Genomic DNA, 27142 nt, shown 5'->3' with positions numbered 1-27142 from the left:
AAAAGTCAGTTGTTTTTATAGCAGAAAACTTTCACTGATTATGATTTAGTGCATCCCAAGTGTGTGACACAAGTGTAACTAAAATATAAAGTGACACAAACATCAACAAATAAATCATAAGAGAGAATCTATGGACTCGTGGCAGTGGAACTAGAACATTAACACGGCATGTTGTGCAATGTGACTCTTTGTTGGTGTCACTTTATATACCCAACAAAATTTTTGTTTGTAAACTTTCTACCTGTGCAGTGTCATGCACCTAACTCGTGAAACCTCCCTGAAATTTGTTTACACAAAATGGAAACCAAACAGTTGTTTTAACTGCCGATTTATTTTCAAAAAAAGAAAAATGAAAAAACAAAAACAGTTGTTTAAACATTGCAGTCCAACATTCTTCAGTGTCTGTCTAAATTATACAAGCAATTACATGCAATGTTGCACTTAAACTCGTGAAACCACCCCTGAAGAATTACAAGCTCGCTGTAAAGCCTCAGTTAGCTTCTTGAGTGCCTTGTCATATGATATAAATCCCATGAACCAGAATTCATAACCATCCCTTGTGACAATGTGGATGTACTTTTCTGAGGGGTTCAATCTGTTAGCAGAAGGATTAACTTCTCTCAATTGATCAAGCTGCACAACCATCTACATATTGACCCAGCAGATATAAAAATATAAGTTCATTCTAATCGAAATATAAATTTAAAATTCAATTACTTAGAAAGTGAAGATGTATGAACTCGAATTTGCAGGTTAAATTAACTAAACCTTCATCCTTGTTACTTAAAAAATTTTTGAAATCTAAAATGTACATAACGGTAATCCTACAAAAGGAGTCATTGCTAGAGCACAAGCAAAAATGTGTTTGTTTGGTTTGCAGGTGAATTTGTTTGTTTGGCTTCTTTGTATTTTCTTAATGATTACTGCAGGGTCTTCTCATGTTGAACAAGAAATCATGGAATCAATTCTCCCTTTTATTTTAAGAAGTATTCCCCATTCAAATAACAAAAAGAATCAAGAAAGGACCATTACTAACAAATTAAAAAAAAAAAAAAAAAGAGATATTCATTCGCTCTCAGCAAAAGGGTTCTTCTCTCTCTTTTCCCTTCTCCTTTTTCTCACTGGATGCAACCATTCCCACTTTAAACTTAAGAAGTAGATATTTTTAAAATATCTGATATGCTTTCCACCAATGAAACACAATCAATCTGCTGATTTGGTAGCCTTAAGATGCCAATTGTATGACTATCAACATTCTAGTAATAACGTGGTATGTAGCTGACAAACATAAACATTCTTCATACTTCATATCTTTAGACAATCCCCAAGTTGGAAGAAAACTCAACTAATTCATGGACAATAATTGGTGCTCTATTAGAGTTCAATTCTTGTATGCATGCTCAAAACTCTATCCTTAATTTTGCCTCTTAGCTCAAAAACCTGAACTTGTAGTTCGATTAAAAGTTATCTACTCAGATATTGAGAAACGATAATCTAATGGTTGCCAATGCCAATACATGGTTAGGTTAAGAATACGAGTCGAGGATTGCATTATTAAGTGAAAAAGGAATGATGATACCTTGTAGTACATCCACTCTGGCTGCCCTGTGGATGAATAACAGCAGAAGGAGTAATCACTGCAAAATGCTACTCTTTTAGTGGATAAGTAAAGCGTTCCAATCACAGGTCCGGAGGTAGTTGATAAATAGCAGGCATATGAGTTCAATAGCTTTTCTCCTGGCAAGATATTGAATGCTTGCTGGAATGCATGATCAAGCCCTCCTTCAGCAAGTACCTTTGTTCCTTGAACAAGTCTTGCCATTGCTGCATCAGTGAGACTAGGACTAGCTCTGACTGTAATACAAAAAAGTAGATTAATTGTCTGACTCAAAATGCATATTTGAAGCAATAGGTAACAGAATTATGCAATCAAGTGAGAAGTTCATGATTATTTCTTTGATGGTAATCCTATGTGCCATACAAAGTCATATTAGAAGTAATTTTGTAGAAGCCCAAGGAAAGAGAACAGAAAGTGATTTCTGACTACAGGATATGCAAATCATTTTACTGTTAATAGCTGAAGTAGCCTCTAGTACAAATTACAATACTATTAGTCTACAATTTAGATACCTTAGACAAAGTTTGGCTACAACTCCCACTAAAACAATTAACATAGCTATATATTTTGAAAATATAATTGTTGGATTGTATATTCTTTATATTTTTAACATGCATATTAAATTCCGTGCTAATAAGATGTTATTTACTATTCAATTTATAAACTTATTTTTTATGTATAATTTTAGATTACAGAAACTAGAAATTTATATATTTAATTGATGATATATCTATTGATCTTTGATTTTATGAAAATTTTGCAAGCGTGGAGGATATAAGAAGAAAATATTATCCAATAGTGGATTTGTCAAAATTTACATCAAATAAAAAGATATGGAGTGGAGTTGTAGTCATTAGCTACAATTAAGTTTGGTAGCCAAACTTTGTCCAGATACCTTATGGAATTATATGCAACAATGCTTTGATCATAGTACTAAGAGCACCCTCATCAGGTGTGCCAAATGCCAAATATTTGGCATTTGGCACACCAAAAGCTACTGTTTAACCTTCATCAGGTGTTGTAAATGTTCTATAATTATAGAACATGCTACAGTACCGTCTCATATATGAGACGGTACGGACCAAAATGCCATTCTGTATATTAATTTTTTATTCAACATTTTCTCTCTCCTCTCAATATTTAATTCAACTTTTTCTCTCTCTTCTCATTATTTCCTCTCTCTCCAGCCGATGCTCTCTCTCTCTTTCTTCTTCAGATCACCCTCCCTCACCCTCAAATCAGCAGCGATCAAGCCGCCATCACCGATCAACGGTACGGCATCATTCAACGGTACGGCATCGTTCATCGTTCTACGTACGGCATCGTTCAACGGTACGGCGGCCTCACCGATCAACGGTAGACCATCGTTCTCGCCATCGCCACGCCGATCTCGCCATCGCCGATCTTGGGTTTGTGCCGGTGGATGTGGGTTTCTGCCGGTGGTGGGTTGGGATGTGGGTTTGTTTGGTTCGATGGGCGTGGGTTTGTGCCGACCTCTGTTGTTGTGTTTTTTTTTTTTTTTTTTTTTTTTTTTTTTTTTTTTTGAGGTGGCGTTGGTGGATGAAGGATTGTGCCGGTGGTGGGTTTGGGATGTGGGTTTGTTTGGTTCAATGGGCGTGGGTTTGTGCCGACCTCTGTTGTTGTGTTTTTTTTTTTTTTTTTTTTTTTTGAGGTGGCGTTGGTGGATGTAGGATTGTGCCAGTGGTGGCTGTCGGTGTTGTTGCGACAGTGGCTGGTGGCCGTTGTTGTGGCAGTGATGGTTGTGCTGTTGTTGTAGTTGTTGCCGATGATGAGAATGATGGATAGAAATTAATGTATTATTTTAATGAATAATAAATATTATTTTAATATATAGAATTGAAATATAGAACATCTGATAAATGATATGTTGTAAAATGATGTGTTAAAATGATAAAGTAGGTTTTTGGTGTTGTAAAATGGCATTTTTTATGAGAGAGCTGATGAGAATGCTCTTAAGGACTAAGTTGAGATCCTCTCCAGTTCACTTCAACAAAATCATCCTTTACCTATTACAATCAAGCTAGTCAGACTCATTGCTGCACTTAATTTCAAAATCTAATGACTCCTTACAGTTCTATATCCACAATATTTTTAAATGAGGGTTGAGCTAATCCTTTTTATTGACAGTGAGAAAAATTTTAGAGAGAGAGGATTCCTTTGAAGGAGAAGAGATAAATGAAAGCAAATAAGTTAATCATATTCAAAGGTAAATACTCTTTGTAATGCTTCCCACTCACTCCTTTTCTTTCTTCTTTTGCATGAAATCTGCCCGCTTCCAACTTCTTCACTTATTTCCCCTCAACAATGATAAGATGGTCTAAACCCATGTTCTTCAAATGTATTTTGGCATTGTAAGCAGATCTTATAGATTTCATGAACTCCTTTCTGCGTTTCGCAATGCTTAAGGCTTGTTGCAATCTCCTTCAACATTTATCTTGGAAATTCCAAGTTCTTAGGGTATGTTTGGTACACTGAATATAGATTACATTAGAAATAGTAATATTTATTACTAGGAATAAAAGACATTATAATGGAATAACTATTACTATTCATAAGTTTGGTTGTTAGATATGGAAAACTTGTAAAAGATGATATATAAGGAAACTTTATATTTTTGAAAATATATTAATTTTAAAACCTATTATATACACTAAGGAATAGCTATTACATCCATTTTAAATTGAAATAACTATTCTTCAATTTAAAAAATAGTTATTTCAATGTAATAATTAATCCATGTAATAAAGATGTAACCAAATGACCGAATTGATATTACACATGAATAACTATTTCATTACAGGAGCTATTACAGCGTACTAAATGTACCCTTAATTTTTCTTAAACCCAACAAAGAGATGGAGCTCAGCTCCTTTAGCTTTTGATACTGAAAAGCTCAGAAAAAGTGAAATACTAATGCTTTCGGATGGAACCCATAAAAGGCCTCTTGTTTCTAACTGTCGGGCAGACTTCAAGGAGACATACTAGTAAAATAATTCTCAATCACAAAAATGGAAGAAAAGGGGTGAAAGAAGAAGAAGAAGAAGAAGAAGTTATGAGTTGAAGAACATACTGCCTTGCCTTCTAATTTCAAGCATTCAAACACACAAAAAGTCACTTAAATTTTCTTTTTTGAAAGTCTGAAGAAATCACTAAATTAATAGATTTCCCATAATATATCAATCTTATTCAGTGCCATGTATGTTATACAGAATTTATTTATAAATTAAAGGTAGTAAGTTTCATGTCCAATAGCCACGCAATTGTCCCAAATGATGTGGACGTATCCCAAAATGAATCTGTGCTTTATTTGAGAAGTGGCTCAAAATAAGCAAGGTAACTGGTTATTTAGTGAAAGTAAGATGACGAGCAGGGAGTAAGAGCATGCCTTTATGCTTGAGATGAGCATGGGAGAAACAAATGGAAATGACATTAAATTAAAGAATGGTTGGAACTGTATGCATATTGGCTACCCTGTGATCGTGAGGCTTGAGGGTAAGGGTAGTGTCGAATGATGCATCCAAAACGCTAATGCTTAAAAAGCATTTAAAGGGAAAATACACCGATTGGTTTTTTGTGTACGTGGGTTTGAACTCCCAGATCTCCTATGCAATAACAAAAGACTTTATTAGTTGAGCTAATAGAAGCACACATTATTTCTAGTCACACAGCATCACCCCTTTCAAGCTAGCTCCTTCTTTGATTACCATCAAGATCAGTCAAAAAAGTTAAAGCAGAGATTGCAGCAGAGTAGTAGTAGAAGAAGAATCATGAATTGGTTTTCTAAATCAAGTTAAAAGTTACAATATGAATTCGATACACTAATAACTCATCAGTTTCACATAAACACCACTGCGGCAAGTTACTGTTGCAGTTAAAAGAGAGAAAACAATATTGTTGAGAAGACTCACGGTGATGCCAGACATCGTCGGCTAAGGCCTCTACTTTTCTTGTGGCATATTCAACCCTCTTTCCACACCGACTCAACGTGTCAAACATCCTATCTATCGGACCTGCACCATCATGGACCACATATAGCTTATTTACCAATAATAACAACAACAATAAGAACTCTGTTTTTTTCTTTTCAAACAAAAAAACAATTAATAAACCAAACATGTTCAATCATGACTGCAAAAAAAGTAGAAGCATGGTTATAAAAGTAGTGAGTTCTCACGCTTGCAAGATGAATAAGATGATGTGGGATCAGGGGAGATGATGATGTAGGGGTTATTTGCGTGCTGGTTGTGGTTATTGTTAGCAAGAGGAGGGACCTGTGACTGTGAGTAGTTATACATTTTTTTGTTGTTCTTGCTGTTGCTGCTTTCTTTCTTCCTGTTTTCTGGATTGATATGGTTTTTGCGTAAAGTTATTGTGAAAAACAGAATGGGAATCCAAGTGAAGGAATTGATCTCAGTGAGACAAGAAATGACGATGCCAATAGGACCTAAAAGCAAAGGAACAGAACCAGTACTGATGACCCACCACTCTTTAATCAAAAGCCCAAAAAAAAAAAAAGCAAGAGGAAACTATTGACTATTGTATGGATTGGGGATATATCAATTCCCACCCCCCACAGAAAACTGAATATGTTCTCCAAGGACCTTTTTTCTAGAATGTTCCCCGTCCAAAAAAAGAATACTAATTTATTTTCCATAAAATAATTATCTACACACTTATTCTAACGTGGGAAATGTATTCATAGTTTTGGGCGTTTTTAGATGTATTCGTGTTAGCTATAACTCAGAAATATATTATATACTTAAAATTGTTAAGTATTTTAGATGTTGGTGAACATAAATTTAAATTGCATTGACAATATTTTGATGTATTCATTTTATGTGTCATTTGTATTTGTTTGGGGGGGTTGGGTTTAGACCCTTTGCCAAACACTGTATTCAACCCATTTTAAGGTAAACTTGATAATCAATTAATCAATCAATCAATGTATCATATCATATCTAATCTATATATATATATATATATAAAAAACCGAAGCCTTTCCTCTCTCCACAATTTTTCATATCAACATTTTTTATTTATCAATATATATATATAAAATCGAAACTTTTGAAACTCTCGCAACTTTTTACATCAGTACAATATTAAAAAAAAAAAAAACTATAAACACAAAAAAAAAAAAATTTCTAAAACCAAAAATAAAAACATGGGTAAAATATCATTTTCGTCTCTAAACTATCACAAAATCGCAACTTTTTACATCAGTACAATATTAAAAAAAAAAAAAAACTATAAACACAAAAAAAAAAAAATTTCTAAAACCAAAAATAAAAACATGGGTAAAATATCATTTTCGTCTCTAAACTATCACAAAAGTTCGTTTTTCGTCCCTAAACTTTTAAAAGTTCGTTTTTCGTCCCTAAACTATCACAAAAGTTTGTTTTTCGTCCCTAAACTTTCAAAAGTTCTATTTTCGTCCCTAAACTTTTCCAAATGTATTGATTTTCGTCCCTCCCACATCAGTATTCTGTCAAAGTTACGTCAGCACTCCATCAGACGGAGGGACGAAAATCAATATGTTTGAAAAAGTTTAGGGACGAAAATAGAACTTTTAAAAGTTTAGGGACGAAAAATAAACTTTTGTGATAGTTTAGGGACGAAAAACGAACTTTTGAAAGTTTAGGAACGAAAAACGAACTTTTGTGATAGTTTAGGGACGAAAATGATATTTTACCCTAAAAACATAAATGTAGAATAAAACTATTCTAAAACCCGATAAATGGCTCTGCGGTTCCCCCACACGTAGCTCTCTGCCTCGTCCTTCCTCTGTCTTCTCCTTCCTCCAAAACGCAGACCCACACTCTGCTGTTCCCCCACACGCAAAACACAGCTCAACGGCTCCACCTTTAGTCCAAAACGCAGGCTACCATCAGTCCTTCTCTCCCACAACTCAACGGCTCCACCTTCTCCGGCACCACCCTTCTCTAGCTCTACATTTGTCGGTGCTACCCATCTCTCATTCACAACAGTTTCTCCCCCTCTCTCACCCTCAGTTCTTCTCTCCCACAACCTTGTAGACACCTGGGTTTCTACCACTGGGTTTGTTGTTGGGTTCTACCATTGTATCGAATTTTTATTTTTATTTTTGGTAGCTAATTTGAGTTTGGGGTGAGTTTGTAGAGAAATTCAAGTTTGGTTTTGAGAATATCTGCTTATACATGGCTGTATTTTGATTGAAATCAAAGAAGCCCCAACACCCTAAGGCAGAACAACCCCACTTGAGGGTGTGGTTGAAGAGATTAGAAACCCAACCCTTCACCCTCAAAGTGTTTGACTAAATTCCTGAGCCCCAACGCTTCCTTTCCTCTTTCTCTTTCGTCTTAATTTAAGTGTTTTTTTTTTTTGGTAGAGTTTCCACGTCTTCTTCTTCTTCCAAGTTTGGGTTTGAGAATATCTGCTTATTCATGGCTGTATTTTGATTGAAATCAGAGAAGCACCCAATACCCGAGGCAAAACAACCCCATTTGAATGGTTGCCTAAGTCCCTACCGTTAAGCGAATCCTACCATAGGTCCATCTATGGCAGAGGGTGTGACTGCCTTTTCGGTTTTCATCATTGGCCACTTGGCCTCACCAGGTCTATCTCTATCTCTCTTCAAATTTAGATTCTCTGTTCTATAAATTTTTTCCCTTTACAAGATATTTTTTATGGTGGAATGCTTGTGATTAAGATGACTGATATTTAGGTAATTGTTATCTGAAGCTTGGTTTTATGTTTAGTTTAATTGTTTCATCTCAAGACTTTCATTGTTTTTATTACTTCTTTATCTAATTTTAAGAGTAGCATCTACATTTTTGAGGGTTTTGTTTGATTCTAATTTTTTAGTTATGCTAAGGTTTGTATTTTTAATTTTGGTATAACCATGGAAGCTAAGATCCATAGCTATCAGCCTACTACTGACTTTTATTTTTTGCTTTCTACCATGCACATCGAAGGACCAAGTCCATAGAGTTTAGAAGCTATCTACAAATTCCAGCAATAGCAAAGTGCATAGCAAAGTGAAAAGGTAGAGCTATGTTTTTACTTCTTCCATATCTATTTTTGAATCTATAGTTTTTTGATGTCTCTGTTTCTCCATTACTTTCTTTGGGGCTTGATTTAATTTTTATTTGATTTAAAGTTTGGTTGGGTGGGCTGTTGGGATATGAGTTGCATTTCAACATAATTCTTACCAATTTAAATTCTACTCTTGCAATATGCCTTAATGGCTCTCCTTTTTTCTTTTTGGTGGATTACTTCATGCTTCCTGAATCTCATTCGAAATAATTTGTTGACTGATTGATAATTTTTGGCAACATGTAAAACCCAAAAATATGGAATCCTTGATTCAATTAAAATTATTAATGTTGAAAGACTGATTGCACAATTTTTATTAACATTTTCTATCAAATGTAAAACAGCATATATAGCCACCAAACACTGTACAGCTGACATGAAAAACAAACTGAATTTCTGTCCCAACATCAAACAATATACAGAGGCAGAAATTCAGTGCCACCAAAATTAAGCATTTAATAGAATGGAATGGAAAGCTCTGTTTGGATAGAGGATAGAATGAAGGAAATGAAAGTCATATTACTTGAAATTGATTTACTTAATATTGGGTTCCTTCCTTTTAAGACTTGTATGAGCTTTATTTTAGACTTGCTTGAATTAGTGTAGGATATTTGTGGCTATCAATACATGAGGTGAGATTAGCCAAATAGGTAGTTTGCTTAGCTACAGGCTATTTGATAAGCATGGACTTTAGGAGATGATGGCTAAAAGAAATTGACCATTAACCCAGATTTTTGGGTGCAAATTGGTTACATATGCATAGCAAAAAAAAAAAAAACTAAAGAATCTGTGTTAAAAAGGTGACCATCATAGTAAAACAAGCATATATGGTGTTTGTGAGATAAAACTCTAATCTTCTCTGCCGATTCTGGTACTTAGGACACCAGTTGCCTTAGTTGTTGCAACTCCGAGTTGAGAGATCTGTTTTGCCGATTAAGTCCATGAACTTCTTGCTTGAGATTTCTAATATCCTGATAAGTCTATCCTCTTGGAATTAAATTTTTTTTTTCTCAAGGTCATAATACATTTAGTGTTAATTTTGTGATTTTTTTTTTTTGGTTGTCCTTGATTAATTTAAGTTGAATCTTTGAATTGAATAGTGGGAGCCATCCCAATTCATAAGGTTATTATTGTACAATCTATTTGTATTTTAGATTGAGCCAATCGTTTGAGAAATTCACTAAAGCTATTTGATCTGTTAGATATGGGCTAAGCAAATTTGGAAGTACTAATAGATACATTTTTTGGAATTTTTTCTGTTACATTTGTAGTTTTGCAATGATTTATGACTATTATGCTACTATTTTAAAGTTGAGTATAGACATTTTTAATAATGTTCACTTTCATTAAGTGTTGTTTCTTTTACACGTACACAAGGTGTTTGATGAAATTTCTTATGAGTTCTAGAAGCCATAATACATGGAGAGTCGTAAGGAGGAAGATAGGTAAGAAATGTGATGCTCTATTGATGATTTAATCAATGTTAGCTGTGTTTGATTCTTACTACTATTTATCAATTAAAAATGTATTGTATATAAATGTTTTTTTTTTCCTTCTAAATTTTGTCTCATTATTTTTTTTTTCTTTTTTCTCCTGTTTTATCCTATATAATTGTTCAACTCAGGAGCACTCCACCAAATTTTAGATGCCTTTTCAATTGAACTAGGATAGGCTTTTAGATATACATACTCCAACTTATAGATAGACTATCCATTTGGATTACAAATTTGTTGCTTTTTACCTCCGATAATATGCCATTACATCATTTATGAGATTTGTGTTACCAATATTTTGTATAGCTCAGTTTGTTGTATTGTTTAAAGTGATAGAACTACTGAGAGTGTACTGTGGTTTCTTCAATGAAATTGGTAGGTTTAAGAATATTTGCAAAATTGAGAATATTGTTTAATGGTGGGTAACATAATTTTTTGTTGACTGGAAGCGTAGAAATTATGTTGTTTTAGGTTTCTACAAGTTTTGTGTTTATTTTTATTTTTATGTGAACTTTTATTTTGAATAAATTGTTTTTATTTTCATATATTTTCAAGTCAATACCTTGAACAAAATAAATATATTTAATTTCTATTTAACTATCCCGTGCATTGCACGGGTTAGCGACTAGTACTATATATAAAAGCAGAAGTCTTTTTCTGCAATTAAGGAGATTGTGGTTTTTTTTTTTTTTTTGACAGTATCCAGGCCCAACTAGAAATAGGGATCCTGGGACTTATGCTCGTGGTTTGGTGGATTGAGCTTAGTTCACCGTAGCTATTTTGGGCTGATTACGAACCAAGTTGCGCACAAAATATGATTCTTACAACATATACACATTTATACATACAAAATATATATGAATTGTACAGTAAGGAACAATAAGGAATGAAAAAAAGGATAAATAAGATGCAGGGGATCCTTAGAATGATAAATACTATCTCATTATTTTTTGAGTTTTAGTACATTGGACCATTTTTTTCATTGGGATGTGTCACAAGGTTCAAATAAGTGCAAAAGTCACAGACTTAGGCTTCCAAGACTTGTGAGGTTTGAATCCCCTTGAATCCAAGTGTATTTTCTAGTATTTGTCTTAGGATCCCTCACAATGTTTTTCCCCTTTTCTATTTTTTTGAGATTTAAAGAAGTTTTTCAAAGATTCTTTTTGCTTTGATTCCTTGTTGCTGAATGAATTTTGTTGATGGCTTCACCCCCTTTTATAGTACCTTCTAGGGTTTTTGGTGTACCACTGATTCCCTCCATTTGCTGCTCTGGGTACCAAAACCAATGTTGTCAGCAACATTGGTGGCTGGTCATTTCCTTATTTTCTCATTATTTTCCCCATTTTGAGGTTTCCATTCAAAAAGTCCCCAGTTGACCTTTCTCTTTTGGGAGGTCCTAAGAGCCAACTTTCAATCTTCTCTTCCCAAAGCTTCTAGATGCTCTTTTTCAGTCTCACATTTTTGGCTGCTTCACCCTTTGTCATTTTTTCTAAATGGGTAGATTCCTCTCTGTTAGGCTGAAAGATCCCTAACCACGTTCCTTCATGGTCCACCTTCCTGCGTTCCTTGAGGTACTAGGCTTCTTTTCATGAAGTGCTAATTCCTAAGTCATTAGTCTTTTTTTGAACCATAGGCGACTGATGGGACATGCCTATCTTCATTCCTTGTGTCCATGAGCATGCTCCCTTGAGCTCTCTCAATCCCAATTGATCTCTTTTTGTATTTCTCAAGGATCCCAGGTTCCTTAGGCATCCTCTTGCTTATTTTAAGTGGGCCTTGGTTGGCAGATTGGGCCTTGCATTTCTTTAAGGGCCCAATTGGGTTATAGATTCCAATATTTGTGATGTTTTGGGCCTCAACACAACACTTGTGATATTTTGGACCTCAACATTTAGCCATCTGAGCTCGTGGGTTGCCTACAGCCTATGCGTAAGTAAACAAAATTTTGGCCTTCCCAAGGCTCTGTCGTTGGTACTTTTATTTCCTTCAGGGTCCTTTTTCCTTTTTATTCTAGAATCCTAGCCCTTCACAGTGTCTTCTGGTGTCTTGATTCCACATATCCCACTTCTTTTGTAACTTCCCCTCTTTTCAAGGAACATGGTAATTGAGGATTAAGTGTCTGGGTAAGCCACTTCCTCCTCTTTTTATGTTTCCCATAACTCCTATTAATAACTGAACAAATAATCTTCCTATAAAATTGAATTTTGGCAACTGGCGCGTTTTTCTATGTTTCATCTTCTTCAACTTTTTTCTTCACGCCATTATTGCCATCACTCCTTTACTCCAAGCACCTTTTCACTTTTTCAAAAAAAATCTTTTCCAGTACACTCTTTCTCTTTTACTTCCACCTTTTGCCGTCTTCTTCTGCTTTCAACCCCTTTTGCTTTTTGCTACATTGTTCTTTCATGGCTTCCTCCATTTCTTCACGAAAAAGGAAGGAGTGTTCACCTACTCTTTGTTTGATCCTATTCCGAGGCTAACTAGTGGCCGTGCCGTACGTCTTACCATTTCCACTATTCTTGACTACCAGGTAAGTCCCTTTACCTATGTTCCGCATTTTATTTTTGACATTTAAATTCCTGCATATTTGCACACCCATATAACACAGACAAAAAGCAAAAAATATATGCATTTTCCTAAGTTAGCATGGTATAAATCATGGCAAAAAATATATGCTTATGAAAATTCCAAAAATAAAATAAGCACTAGCATGCATCCCTAGTAGTATTGCTACTAACATTTTACAGAAAAAAGAAGAGAAGAAGAAAGATAGACACTAACCTCAAGTGTAGAAGAGACTGAAGCAGTAGACTAAAGTAAATAAGCTGGACCCACTAAGTTTGCAAGTTGCTCCAGTGAACTTTTTAGAAGTGAGAAGTCAAAGGAAGGAGTGAAATGAGATTAAAATGAGTCAAAAGGGAGCTTTTATAAGCCTTTGTACAGCCTGGGCTGCCCAGCGCACTTTCCAGGGCCTCCGGGTCAGCCTGGTGTACCCTGAAGGGCTGCCAGTCACCGTTGACCAAGTCAATGTTGACCGGTTGACCCGGTCAAACTTCCCAAAAAAAAAAAGAAAAAAAAAAGAAAGAGAGCCTTTTCCTCACCTAGAACTTAGAGACAGGTCCAGAAAATGTTTCAGAAGCAGTTGCAGCTGATTGGTCCAGTCAAGTAAAATCCAGTCTCGATCTGTGAGTAGTCCCCACATGCAATTTGGGGGCAACAAAATTTGAAATCATGTTCTTTATCCGACACCTCTCATTGCACTCGAGATGTTAGATAAGGAAGAGGTAGCTATTGATACCGTATTTTTTTTTGCCTCGATTTGCGTGTCAGACCTCAAAAAATCCAAAAATATCATTCTTTCCATAGGGCCGCAAGAATATCCAGAATGACATGGTGCAACCTATTTGGACATTAGAGCACCTAAAGTGCCTTTTTTTTAGCTAAAATGACCAAAATGCCCCTGGTTAACTCTAGGTTGACCGAAAGTCAAACAAATTCAAAATCCCCTCAAAACAACACCTTTCATACTTTACATCAAACCCGAGCTTTTCAGAGATTTTTGGCAACTTTGACTCGGAGTTGACTCCCAACGGGCCCTAGAAATCCTAATTTTGATCCGGCTGTCAGAACGGGTTGAAACCAACGCCATTGCAAAGATTATCAAATTATTAGTCCAACGACTATTCATGGGTCGAAATTGGAGTTAGAACGGCTGAAATATCATGAAAACCGGGTTAACGCATTGATCGATGCACCACTAACTTCCGGGAGCCATAACTTTTGATTTGACTGTTGGATTTTCGAGTTCTAGACCTCTTTAGAAAATGGAAGTCAAGATATATCTAGGGGTGTCAAGATCAACCCCATCTAGACCAAAGAAAAGGATACTTTTCTAGCTGCCTGCTCTCTGCTTGGACAAATTTTGAGCTTTTCTCCTCTTTTCCAAATACAAAAAGCACACAAAAAACATATCAAAGCCTCTTGATTATTCTCTTCACCAAAAATGCAAGGTAGTGTTCATACCTTCCAAGTTCCTCTCCTTGGTTCCATACCTTGGATTTGAGGTTTAAGGGGCATGGATGTACCTTTTTAACTCCTATCCATACCCTTTTTTCTTTAAAGCTTCATCTAGCTTTTATCTTGCTTTCTCTTACCTTAATAACATGATTTATTACTTTATCTAGCATGCTCTTTGCTTTATTTTGCTTCTAGCATGTTTTTGGTTTATTTCCATATGCTTCCTTGTTTGTTCATGTGCTAGTTGCCTTTTCTTCATGCTTTATACTTTATGCCATGTTTAGATCCTTATTTCTTATGTGTTGATGTTTGGGTCTATGTGCCTACATGCTTGATATCATGTCTATGGTCATGCCTTGCTTAGATCTACATGTTTGTATGAACGTTCTATGCTCTTATGCCTATGTCCATGTCGGTCACATGCTTGTATGCTTGGGTTTGCGTTCTCCCATGCCTTTATGCTTACATCCACATGCTTAGATGTATATTCACATGCCTACATGCATATCTCCATGCTTATATGTGTAGATCGGTGTATTTACATGCTTAGATCGATGAGTTCTACATGCTTTATGCCATCTCTCATGTGCTTGCGTGCTTTAAGTCTTGTTATGTACTTAGGCCTAGACCTTGTTTGTCATGCCATGTGCTATTGGTGGCCAACCTGTACAACTTCTCATGTTTTTCTGAGACCTTGTATAATTTTACATTGGCTATGTGGATGTCATCTTGTTCATCCATCTTCTTAAATTTGGACTCCTCCAAGTCCTCTTCATCATCCACATTTTCAACAATCCCTTTAGTAGGATTTATAGTGGTAGTGAAGGCATTTAGGATTCCATCATCCTCATTATTAGAATCATCCCCAGGCTCGGCATCACTCAAAGTAGCAGCAAGTGTCTTGCTTTTTCTAGTGGTCTTGAGATACGTAGGGCACTCTTGTTTCATGTGACCAAAGCCTTGGCATCCAAAGTACTTTGGTCCTGAAGGAATAGTGTACTGACCACCATTCCTAGAATCCTTCTTTCCTTTGTCTTGGTTCTTGAACTTAGATGAATTGGACTACTTGCGGTCTTTGTCAAATCCTTTAGCATTGGCATTCTTCATAAACTTTTTGAATTGCCTGGTGATATAGGATTTCATCTTAGAATCTTCATTGTCTAATGACTCATCAGTATCACTGCTCTTGGCCTTCAATGCCATGCTCCTTGCTTGATTTCCTAACCTATGTCAAACCCAATTCATAGGTTTGCAAATTGCCAACCAGCTCTGTTAAAGGAATTTTTTCAATATCTTTTGATTCCTTAATTACAGTGATCTTGACATGAAATCTCTTGGGTAGAGATCTGAGCACATTTTTAACAATCTTGGGTTTTAGAATGGTTTCCCCAAGATTAAAGGCTGAGTTCACTATATCCTTGAGCTTGGCACAAAACTCATCGAATAACTTATCCTCCTTCATCTTAATCTCTTCAAAGCTTGTGGTAAGCCTCTGAAGATTTGAATCATTGATAGCCTTAGTTCCTTCATAGGTTGTTTGGAGGATGGTCCATGCTTTCTTTGCAGTTTCAGTAGAGGATATCTTCTTGAATTCCTCATTTCTAGATCTACCCAATTACAAGTAAAGTGTGTTTTGTCAAAGGATTAGCCAATTCTATAGTGACATATGTTCCTAACATGATTCACATATGTCCTAACAATTAAGGTCCTCCCTAAGAATAGGTCTAACTTACCAGTTAAGTCGTGTCTTATATAGTTGGCCTAGACTATGTCAAACCTTTAAGGACTAGGAAGAGCGAAATCCGAGTGAACATCCCAGCCTAGTGTAGGATATCCTTCATTGGATAGTTTTCAAAATGAGTCAAGTTGAAAGTGTCCAGTTTCCAGTTGTAGGTTTTCTAGTTTCTATCCATTTTGTTTACATAGCACCTGTGATTAACCCCTAGGGAGAAGCAACCCCATTGCTCACACATTAGATCATACCCGGTCCTTAAGGGTTTCCAATCCTACTCAGGCATGCATGCATACACTAATGGCTCCGTCATATAAATGTGTACAGATAAAATTTGTGTCAAGTAGCCAAAACTCTACACCAAGGAGGACATTGCCAAGAGTTTGAGATCTTCCTTTAGAAGGCAAAGCAATCAATAATGAACCTTTTCATTGTAAATTTGAAATTCCTTGTATTGTAAAAGGCCCACTGTTGGGAACATTGTCTACAGCCCATGATCTTGTGTGGGTGCAAAGGAAAGGGAATATTAAATTTGGAGTTGTCACCTAGTTATAGGAACCATGAATATAGCGTCCTTTTAAGGAAGGAATTTTGATCTTACTACCAGAGTTTGGGTTTAGAGTTTAGGTACGCCCTTGGGAAGGAGTTAGGCACCCAAGATCACCCAACCCTAAGGTTGGCCTCTCATCATTGTGTCCTATATCTTAACCCTATTAAAAAATGAATGTTCAATATATGTGTAAAACACCTTTGAACGTTTAGACCCTAAATTACAAATTACCGATTCAAGCTTATTATCAAACAATGTATGTGCGGAAAATGAGAATAAGCTAAAATAGAATTGATAAGACAATCTAAACTAAATAAAACCACAACCACAATAGAAATTAAATGGCAAAGATTAAGGGAAGAGAGATGCAAACACAAAGACAATATAGCGATGTGTTATGGAAGAGGAAACCGAAGTCCTTAGCATAAAACCTCTTCGTTGCCCTCCCAGTGGTTAATAATCCATTAAAGAATGAAGTTAGGATACATGATCAGTAGAAGACCCTCCAAGCCTAATTTACCCAGTGTACTTAAGCCCTCCAAGCTTCTTGCTTCAACGAGGTTATGTCGAATCTTTGTCTTCTTTAGCTTACCAGATTCCGCTATAGCCTATAACATTAACCAATATCAATTGGTCCCTTTCTAACTGCTTCCTAAGCACCAAATAGCATTCTCACAGATATGGGTATGGTGAGAAAATGATTTGACTAATGTACCTCTCAAGGACGTAACAATGGAGAGGGTGAGAGTAGAAGAATTTGGAGAATCAAAGGATGAAGATTGTGGATGAGTCAATCTTGTTTTTCTTTAGAGTTTCTTTCTTAAAATTCTCCTTGGAAGCTCTCTACATTTCGTGGGTATAAGAGGTATTTATACTAGTGTGTGTTTGGAATGCGAAAAGCCAGTTTTTCCCAAACAGAGTGGTCTGGCGACTTGGCCTCTTAACTTGACTGAGTCGCGAGTTTAAGTCGCGAACTAACAAAATGGCCAGATTGGAAGTTTTGTCCTGTAGTGCTCCAGCTGGCGTGACTTTTTAGCTCCTCTGCGTGCTTCACACGTATGCCTCCTTTGGCGACTTGCAAGCAGCAAGCCAGTTGCGAGATCCAGTCGCGAGGCCCTGTTGAGTTGCACACTTTTGAGCTTTTTTTCACACACTCTCAGGCACTACCCTTACATGATTCACACCTAAATATAAGGTTTCTAAATACTGAATTACAAGCAAATTGGCATGGAATAAAACCAATAAAATGGTTGATAAAATTCAACCTTACAAAAACCATTTAAATACTTGTATTCTAGACTCACACACACACACACTAGTATATATCTAGCAAACAACATGGCAACTTTAACCCTAAACACATACTTATCCATCTATCCAAACAAAAGAGTGCCAAACATCTAAAAAAAAACCCTAGCATTCATCTAAAACAAAACAACAACTAAAACATGACAACAAGCATATCATCAAAAAAAACATGTCTAAAACAAAATGTTAACATATTAGAAACGCTAATCATACATCTAAAAACTCTAACACAAATACATGAACATTGCTAATGAATGACATAGCATTAAAAGTAAGAAAACCATAACCTAAACCCTAATCTAAACATGTGATAACAACAAACATGTTAAAAGGCAAACAAACGGTCATGGGGCTTGGAACATTTGGAAAGAGGCTTATACAGAAAAACATGTAAAGGCAAAACAAAACAAACAAAAATTAGGGTTTTCTAGGTAATGGCATCACGCATGTTAGAACAGGTCTACATACGCATAAGTTTAGCCTGTGAGTGCAGGCTTGATCATGCATACGCAAATCCTTACCTAGAAACCTTAATCAACATAGAAATAAAGCAGAAATCTAAAACGTAAGATCTAGTAAGCTATCATGCTTAAAGGTAGAAAGAAAACCTAAAACTAACCTAAACAAACAAATGTAAACATAAAATAAGCAAAAGAAAGAGATTAAAATAAAGATTGAAGGAGAGAAGGAAAAGGAAAGTTTTTAAAGCATACCTTAAAGCAAAAGCTCCCAGCCTTGATTTTTGACCGTTCTTCTTAGTCAAATCTATCACAATTCAATGAAATAGTGATTAGCAATCTTAAACTCAAAGGATTGGGACTAGAAAAGCTCCCAATAAAAAAAGAAAAAAAAGAAAAAAAAGAAAAAAGAGACTTGAGGGTATTTTGTGAAAAACTCCCTTTTGATTCACTATTTTCTAGTGAATCTTAGGCTGTTTCTATTGGATTTTTGTGTGTTTTGAAAATGTACCATGTAAGACTTTTTATAGTTGAAAAAAATGAGGTCTGGAATGATTCCCAGACAATGTGAGATTCGTTCCAAACCTCAGTCATTATTGCAGAAAACTTGCTTTTCATATGCTTCTGAAACCCTAGCTGCATACGTAAGAATGTGCCTGCGTATGTAGGCAGAGGGCCACTTTGTTCATTTGATTTTTCAAAAATAGATTTTTGTTTATTTAAAAAGTTATATTTTCCATTTTAACATTCCTTAAGTCAACTTAATATCTGATTGGGCTCTAAACTGGCCTTGGGCCATAGAGTTCAAGCATTATCGGGGAACAGGGGTTCGAGTCGTAAGGGTTACAAAATGCGGTGTTTGCACTTTAGGCATTGTAAAAAGTCAAAACATTGTAAAAGCATTACTTTTCCATGTAATCAAAAGAGAAGGGTCCATCCCGTAATTTTAAGCATGATATGAAAGTTTTGGTTATTTGCTAAGCTTGTGCATTAATTCTACATCACTATTGAAACTCACCATGATAAATACTCGATCATAGGTCCAAGCCAATATTTCAAAAATGATAGGTGCATTTTAAATAAGCAAGAACCTAAACTAACTTCGTGTTTATTTTGTGTTTCCATATTGTGAAATTTTCAAATGTACCCCATTTCTTTCCCATCCCATTCTTTTCCTTTCCAGGTTCCTAAAGAGAAAAGATTGCTCAAAGAATATGGTTCATGCTACCATCACACCATGATCTTATCATCACTAGGTCTCGTGTTAAAGAGATGTCTACTAGTGGCCCTTCCCCTATCAAGGAAAACACTCAAGAAATTGCTCTCTTGAAAGAGCAGATGGCAGAAATAATGCACATAGTGCAATAACTAGTTGTAGGAGGGAATTGATGATCATCTGGTCCCACTCCAGAGGGCTTTGCACCTCATTTTGAAAATGAGAACCAGCCATTGCCAAAGCCGAATCAGGACCAAACTACACCACAATTCACCTAATAGGGGAATAACCAAGAAGTGTTTCTTCTTAAGGATAAGACCTCAGATTTTGGTTACAGTCAAGATAAAAGTTAAGTTGAGACCCTAGTTGAGAAAATCTACATCATTGAGTGCTCTAGTGCTCGAGGAAGTGTCGATCTAGATAGTCTAACCAATTTCCCTTACGTTATTATGCCTCCCAAGTTCTAGGCACCTGAGTTCATCAAGTGTGACGACACTGGAGGTCCTTGTGCTCATCTGTACATGTTTTGTAAGAAAATGACACCCTATGGAGACAATCATCCTTTGCTTTGCTAGATTTTCCCTAATAGCTTGACTGGCCCTATAGCCACTTGGTATGTGAGATTTGAAAAGATCTCTAGTTGGAGAGAGATGGCTAATGCATTCTTTGAATATTACCGATTCAATACTGAGATAGTGCCTGATTGCACAGTTCTTTAGAGGACAGAAAAGAAGAGTGTGGAATCTTTCCACAAGTATGCCTAAAAGTGGCGTGAGCTAGCCGCCCAAGTGCTTCCTCCCATGATAGAAGATGAGATGATCAAGTGGTTCATTGATAACCTTAAGCCTCCTTATTACAAGAAGATGATCAGTGCCTAAGTCACTCACTTCACAAGCTTGGTTCCTATTGGGGAGTGTATCGATTAGGGTATTAGGAGTAACATGATAGTCGATCTTGAACCTTTGATAGAGCAACATGTGAAAAAGGCAACCGGATGCAAAGGGAAGCAAATGTTCATGTGATTGACAAAGCGCTTGAAGGGCTCAAGGCTGTTACTTCTACTTACACAGCCCTAAATGCCCGGCCTTGTCAGCAATAAGCTTAGCCAGCTTAGGAACCTTATGGAGCATTTAATCAGAGGGTAAGGCTTGATCTACCTCGATATCCCAAGGAACCACAGAATTTCACTTTGTTACCTATGCCTATGGCAGAGCTTTATGCCTATCTATTGGAGAAAAAACTAGTGACCCCAATATTCACGAGACCTAGAGACGATCCTTCTCTATCTAGTTTTGATCCATCCAAGAAATGTGAACACCATTTTTTAGCCGAGAAGTATATCCTAGAAGAGTGTACAAGTTTGAGAAACCAAATCCAGGATCTCATTGACAACAAGTTAGTTTAGTACAGTTCGACAATGCGGCCATGCCGAATGTCATCATTAACCCCTTGCCTCCTTACCGAGAAGGAAATGTGAATGATATCTTTATAATGGAGGAGAGGATCCCTGATTTCTTATATGCTTCGTTCCCTTGGAAAGCCATGTTGCGAGCCCTAGCCCAGGAAAGTCACATTGTTCTCGAGAACACAGAAGCTCTAGGTTTTGACTAGGGAGTTTGCTCATTCTATAATAGTGGGGACTGACATGCCCTATTTGATTGTAGAGTGCTCTGAGCACAAGGTTAGAGTTTAGCCGATCGTGATATCATCTAGATCGAAAGAGAATCCGTGCGAAGGAGCGATTGCATGGAAGCCACCTTATGCCTGTCGAATACCCAAGCGAGAACTAGCCACAGTGCTATGTCAATAGGATCAAGGAAGAATTGGGACAAATACTTGCAAGAGCGCTAATGAAGGATTCCTCCAACTCCTCTGACTTCGATCATCATTGAAGAGATTATAGAATCACCTGTGGATTCAGAGGCCAGTTCAAAAGAAAGGACAAGCCATGTCGGCCATTGAAGTCTTTACTTCTTTAGTCATAGCACTACCTGCAATCTCAGAGCCATCTTTAGGATTTATCCGGAAGGGAACCCCTATCATCCCCACCATTTGAGGTTTCGATCCTTTAGCTTTGCCAAAGTATATCCAAGGAATCTCAAGGGCTTTTGGCCTACAAGATTTAGAAGTGGCTTTGCCCAGCCTAATGATCATTAGTCCAAAGATGTTCTCCTGGCACGAAATTTACAAACTCAAGGAGGTGTGGTCATCTGTATACCAAAGCCCTTCCCTTACCAAGATGGCCATTGTGTCCCATGGAAATACGATGTGACTTTGATTTCCACCCGAACTAGAAAAGAAGAGGTTTGCTTCAATGTTTCTTTAGACCTAGCTGGACTCACCAGGAGTGGTCGTTGTTATACTCTCAAGGAACTGGAAAAGAGAAGAAAAGAGATTGGCAAGAGCAGAGCAGAGCCGAGCTAGTCAGGAATAAGGTCACCACTAAAGAAAACAAGAAATTCTTGAAAACCAGTTGAAAGGTCGATTATAATGTGATTTTGCAATTAAACAAATCTCAGCTTATATTTTTATTTTAGCCTTGTTGCTATCTTCCGAGGTCCATCGTGAAGCTTTATTGAAGGTGTTGAAGGAAACACATATTCCTATCGGTATTACAGAGTCCTTCGAGGGTATGGTATCATTGGTGTTGGCCACCAAGCAAGTCTCATTTTTAGAAGGTAGAGATCATACCTTGGCCATGCATATCGTAGTCAAGTGTGAAGACATGATTGTCGCAAGTGTGCTAATTAACAATGGATTAGCCTTGAATGTCTGCCCAATGGCCACTCTTGAACACCTAATGGTGGATATGTCTCTTATTAAGCCTAGCACTATGATATTCAGAGTCTTTGACAGCACACTTTGCAAAGTGCAAGGTGAAATCGAGCTATGATTAAGATCGGCCTGAGATCCTTCATGGTTAAATTCTAAGTGATTAAGGTTAACTCTCCATACAACATGCTTTTAGGGAGGCCCTAGTTGAATACAGCAAGTACAGTCACATCTACCCTCCATAGGAGACTCAAGTTCATCTCTGAGAATTAGTTGATTACCATTATGGCCAAAGAGCCCATGACTTTCTTCCAAGAGACATCTATCCCCTACATAGATGCCAATGCTTTTACAGAAGCATCCTTCCATAGCTTCAAGCTAGTTTCCATGATTCACAATGCTTCTGAGCCTCAGTTCAGCTGGTCTGCAACAATTCTAATGGCTGCAAAGGAGAGGCCTCGTAGCCATAGGGCATAGGAGCCCTGTTCTCATTGAACTCTTAGATAACAGAGGAAGATTTGGTTTGGGGTACGAATTCACTCATGAAGAACTCTTTCAAGCTTCCAGAGGAAAGAAGAGAAAGTGCGACACTTTAGGGATGTCTATTCCCCATATCAGAACCACTTTTCTGGCTCTAGCTGAAGTTATTATGCTAGAACCTTTCAAGGATTTGGAAGATGAAGAGCCTGATCTAGCTTGCATTATTTAGCTTTGTCCCAAAGAGTTCTCCGTGAATGCTATCATATCTCTTGAATAATCTGACTTCTACTATCTAACTAGGGATGCTAGGCGAGGCAACAGGCTATTGCACCATTGGGCCTTACTTTGTGGTTGCACCGGCTGAGTAAGAAGTATTCCATCATCGAGTGATGGGGCCTCCCGATAAACTGAGAGAGTTAGAATGGCATATGTAGTTTGTTTTGCATGCTTATGTTATTTCCTGTTTTATTTGTATTCCCTATTCATTTCTCCAGTTTGTTTTCCCTAAAAAAACAAAAAAAGAAAGCATTTCCCTTTTATCATTATTAGGCATGAACTTTGTTTTGCCCCTACCCATATTCCATTAATGAAATATTCAGCGTATTATTCAGAAAATTCTTGCATCTTATTTTATTTGCTTTCCTATGAATATGTGTGTGCAAATTATCTTATGTTTCTCTGTATATGTTTCACTCTATAGGATCTATTTTGATTTCCAAGTGAGTACATTGTCCTTTTACCATAACGAAAATGTAGTTGATGTGAATGAGACAATAGAGTTGGATCATAATGTTGAAGGAATCGAAGGGGTCCCAAACTTACCTCGAGACATCCTAGAAGCTCTGAATAGAGAGAGCAAAGTGTCCAAGCCCAATATAGAAGAGACAGAGGTGATAAACCTAGTCGACGAAGGCAAGACAGAAAAACCAGTTAGGATCGGGGTAAACTTTCCCAAAGACTTGAAAGGTGAGCTCATAGCTTTGCTAAGGGAATTCAAGGAAATCTTTGCTTAGTCTTATCAAGATATGCCAGGACTAGATACCAAGATTGTTGTCCATAGGATTCCAGTTAAATCTGAATGCCTTCCAGTGCAGTAAGCTCTCTAAAGGATGAAGTCAGAGATTATCCTAAAGATCAAAGAAGAAGTTGAAAAGTAGTTGAAAGCTGGTTTTCTTACCACCATAGCCTACTCTGATCAGGTTGCCAACATTATTCCTGTGCCAAAGAAAGGTGGGAGAGTACGTATGTGCATCGATTAATGAGATCTACCCTTGCCAAATATCGATATCCTGATTGATAACACAATGACTAACATATTCTTCTCCTTTATGGATAGATTCTTAGGTTATAATTAGATCAAGATGGCTGAAGAAGACAAAGTCAAAATAGTGTTCACCATTTATTGGGGAACATACGTCTACAATGTCATGCCATTCGATTTGAAGAATGCTGGGGAAACCTACCAGCAAGCCATGGTAACCCTGTTCCATGATGTCATGCACAAGGAGATCAAAGTCCATATGGACAATATGATTGCCAAGTCACGCACTCCTAGAGATCATTTGATAGATTTAAGAAAGCTATTCAAGAGCCTTGTTAAGTACAAGTTTTGGCTTAACCCTAACAAGTGTGTCTTCGGAGCCAGTTTAGGGAAATTGCTCAGCTTCATAGTCAGCCAGAGAGGAATTGAAGTGGACCTAGCAAAAGTCCAAGCCATTAGGGACATGCCTGTGCCAAAAACTCATAAACAAGTTCGAAGCTTCTTAGGAAGGATTAATTACATAGCCTGCTTTATAGCGCAGTTAATCGCCACGTGCAATCCGTTGTTCAAGCTCTTGAAGAAGGATATGAATATAGAGTGGATATATGAATGTCAAGCGACCTTTGACAAGATTAAGCAATATTTGTTGAACCCTTTTATTCTGGTTCCCCTGACATCGGGATGTCTATTGGTTCTCTATTTAGTAGTGCAAAAGGCATCCATGGGTTTCATGTTAGGCCAGCTAAATAACCTATAAAAAAGAAAAGGCGATATACTACCTGAGTAAGAAGTTCACTAGCTGTGAGAACAATTACATCACCATTAAGAAGACGTGTTGCGCCTTAGCAAGGGCCTTGCACAAGTTACGTCATTACATGCTCTACTTCACCACGTGGTTGATTTCTCGCATGAATCCCATTAAGTACATCTTTGAAAAGCCTGCCTTCACAGGGAAGATTTTTCATTGGCAAATGTTGCTATCTGAGTTTGATATTGTGCTTGTGACGTGAAAGACCATCAGGGGCCAAGCCATAGCTGATTACCTTGCAGACGAGCCATTGAATGATCTAGCATTTTTAGAATCCCTTTTCCCAGAAGAGGATGTTTTGGCAATAGAGCTAGAACCAAATAATGTAGAACCATGGCGTTGGAAGCTTTATTTCAATGGAGTTGACAATAGCATTGGAAATGGAGTGAGAGCAGTTCTAGCATCCCCGAAGGGCCAACAAATCCTAGTTTTAGTCAAGCTGAATTTCAATTGCACCAACAACGTCACAGAGTACGAAGCATGCATAGTAGGCCTGCAAGTTGCCTTAGAGTTCAGCACATACGATTTAAGCATCTTTGAAGATTCCTTGTTGATCATCTCCTAAATAGAGGGAAAGTGGCAAGCCTTGTTGATCATCTCCTAAATAGAGGGAAAGTGGCAAGCCCGAGACACTAAGTTGATCTCGTATTAGAAGTGTGTCAACCGCCTAATCCCGAAGGTCCAGAACACAACTAGTTCACAAATGCCTTAGCCACCTTGGCTAGCATGGTTAAGCTAGCAGAAGGAGATGATATGCGACAATTACGCATAGAGGTTTGCGGCGTGCCGACCTATTGCATGAATATCAAAGAATGCATGAACATCGAAGCTAAAATTGATGGGAAGCCATGGTACCATGATATCAAGTGATAGGCCACAATCCGAATGACCCCTTGTGATTAACCCTAATTAATTAATTAGTCAAGTTATTAATTAATCAATTAATCATGCAATTGTGTGGAAGCACAAACAAATCACCAAAAACTACATATGCAGCGTAAATTAAATAACACGGTGATTTGTTTACGAATGGGGAAAAACCTCGCGGCAAAAACCCCACTGGGTGATTTTCAGGTCATCACTCCCGAAACTCCACTATTATCAAATCAAGTGGTTACAAGTAAAGGAATCCCAAGTACTTTACCAACCTACAGTTGAACCCCTACCCCAATACCCAATTGGACTTGATCTGTAGCGATAGTTCTCACCTTTGATGCACGGCTCCTAAGTATGTGACTAATCAATGCGCGGATCCCAGTACGCGACTTCAGAACACCAACTAAGGAAGAAAGGTTGGCTGCAAAGTTTTTCAGTTCATCTTTTATGATGAATAGCAGGAAGATACTTGGTTACAAAATCCTACGATGCAAATACACAGCAACTTCTTGAAGGAAGATGAACTAGGTCAAGAACTTCGTCTTTTGATCATAATTTGCTTGAACAGAGATTGCTCAATGATATTGCAACTTGTGTCACACTTGACGGCTCTTAAAACAATCATTTTATATGTTTAGGGTTAGAAGAAAAGAAGGCCCAAAATCATATTCACGGATCCCAAGAAAATTAGATTGAAAATCTGAAATTTTAAATCTCGATAGATAGCAGGTGTCGAGGTAGTTATCGAGAAGGTGTCGAGCTTTAAAAACTTTGCACTTCAGCTTGCTTTTTCTTGGACAGACTTGATGACTTCAACACTTGACCTTGAAACCTTATTTCTTGAAGTATTAAAAACACCTAGAACTACCCAATTACAAGTAGAGTGCGTTTTATCAAAGGATTAGCCAATTTACATAAATAAGTGACATATGTTCTTAACAAGTGAAAACATATATGTCCTAACAATCTCTCCCTTTGGCAATCCGTGACAAAACCACAACAAACAAATGAGCATATGAGAGAAGTCATAAATCACTCAACTCATATTCACTTGTTTGAATACAATAAAATCTATCCTAACACAAACTCTTGAAAAACTTTGCAAGAAGAGTGTTTATGGCAAGTAGACTTTGACAACTTGTATTTCTGAAACACTTACAACAAAACTCATCAAGGCATCTTGTGTGAAACAGAAATAAATAGATTGCATACAAGTATAAAGAACATGTGTATAAAGATAGAAAAGAAACAACACATGAAGAGAGAGGTGAAAGAAACATACATCCACATATATAGAAAATAAGTACAATGTATGTAAAATGGTCAAAGGACCTCATATACATGATCAATGTATCTAAAAGGTAAGAAAAGAAAAGATACATATAAAGCCTCACTACATCCCTCAGAAAAGTCAACACTCCCCCTATCAAAAATGTCCTATACTAACTCTCCCCCTAA

At 37.0% G+C, this 27142-nt stretch overlaps 1 protein-coding gene and 1 long non-coding RNA gene across 5 annotated transcripts; one reads left to right on the top strand and one right to left on the bottom strand.

Annotated features, from left to right (window-relative positions):
* Positions 1-312: 312 nt before the first annotated feature.
* LOC112018551 (GEM-like protein 2) lies at positions 313-6053 on the bottom strand. The gene is made up of 4 exons (XM_024051082.2): positions 5814-6053; positions 5548-5649; positions 1580-1854; positions 313-645 (listed from the first exon to the last, which is right to left on the bottom strand). The coding sequence occupies exons 1-4, from the start codon at positions 5932-5934 to the stop codon at positions 442-444; spliced, it is 702 nt and encodes a 233-aa protein (XP_023906850.1). The 5' UTR covers positions 5935-6053; the 3' UTR covers positions 313-441.
* A 1324-nt stretch (positions 6054-7377) lies between these two features.
* LOC112018553 (uncharacterized) lies at positions 7378-24766 on the top strand. 4 transcript variants are annotated; one of them, XR_010631147.1, is made up of 4 exons: positions 7378-8233; positions 8593-8663; positions 10091-10158; positions 19455-24766. It is a non-coding gene; the product is annotated as an uncharacterized LOC112018553 (long non-coding RNA). The 4 variants fall into 4 exon arrangements; XR_010631146.1 differs by lacking the exon at positions 19455-24766 and adding an exon at positions 10906-13555; XR_010631145.1 differs by lacking the exon at positions 19455-24766 and adding an exon at positions 10338-10596.
* The last annotated feature ends 2376 nt before the right edge of the window (positions 24767-27142 follow it).

This window comes from Quercus suber, unplaced genomic scaffold, assembly GCF_002906115.3.
Source record: "Quercus suber isolate HL8 unplaced genomic scaffold, Cork oak 2.0 scaffold_199, whole genome shotgun sequence".
In the NCBI taxonomy this organism is placed as follows: Eukaryota; Viridiplantae; Streptophyta; class Magnoliopsida; order Fagales; family Fagaceae; genus Quercus; species Quercus suber.
The sequence above is the reverse complement of the archived record's forward strand: the minus strand, read 5'-3'. Positions and strand labels throughout refer to the sequence as shown.

Bases quoted from the DNA above. Each gene is read 5' to 3' on its own strand.
- LOC112018551 (XM_024051082.2), bottom strand. From the start codon at position 5,934: ATGTATAACTACTCACAGTCACAGGTCCCTCCTCTTGCTAACAATAAC. The intron at 5,650-5,813 runs GTGAGAACTCAC...ATGATGGTGCAG, and splicing joins ATCTTATTCATCTTGCAAGC to GTCCGATAGATAGGATGTTT. The intron at 646-1,579 runs GTATCATCATTC...GTCAATATGTAG, and splicing joins CAGAGTGGATGTACTACAAG to ATGGTTGTGCAGCTTGATCA.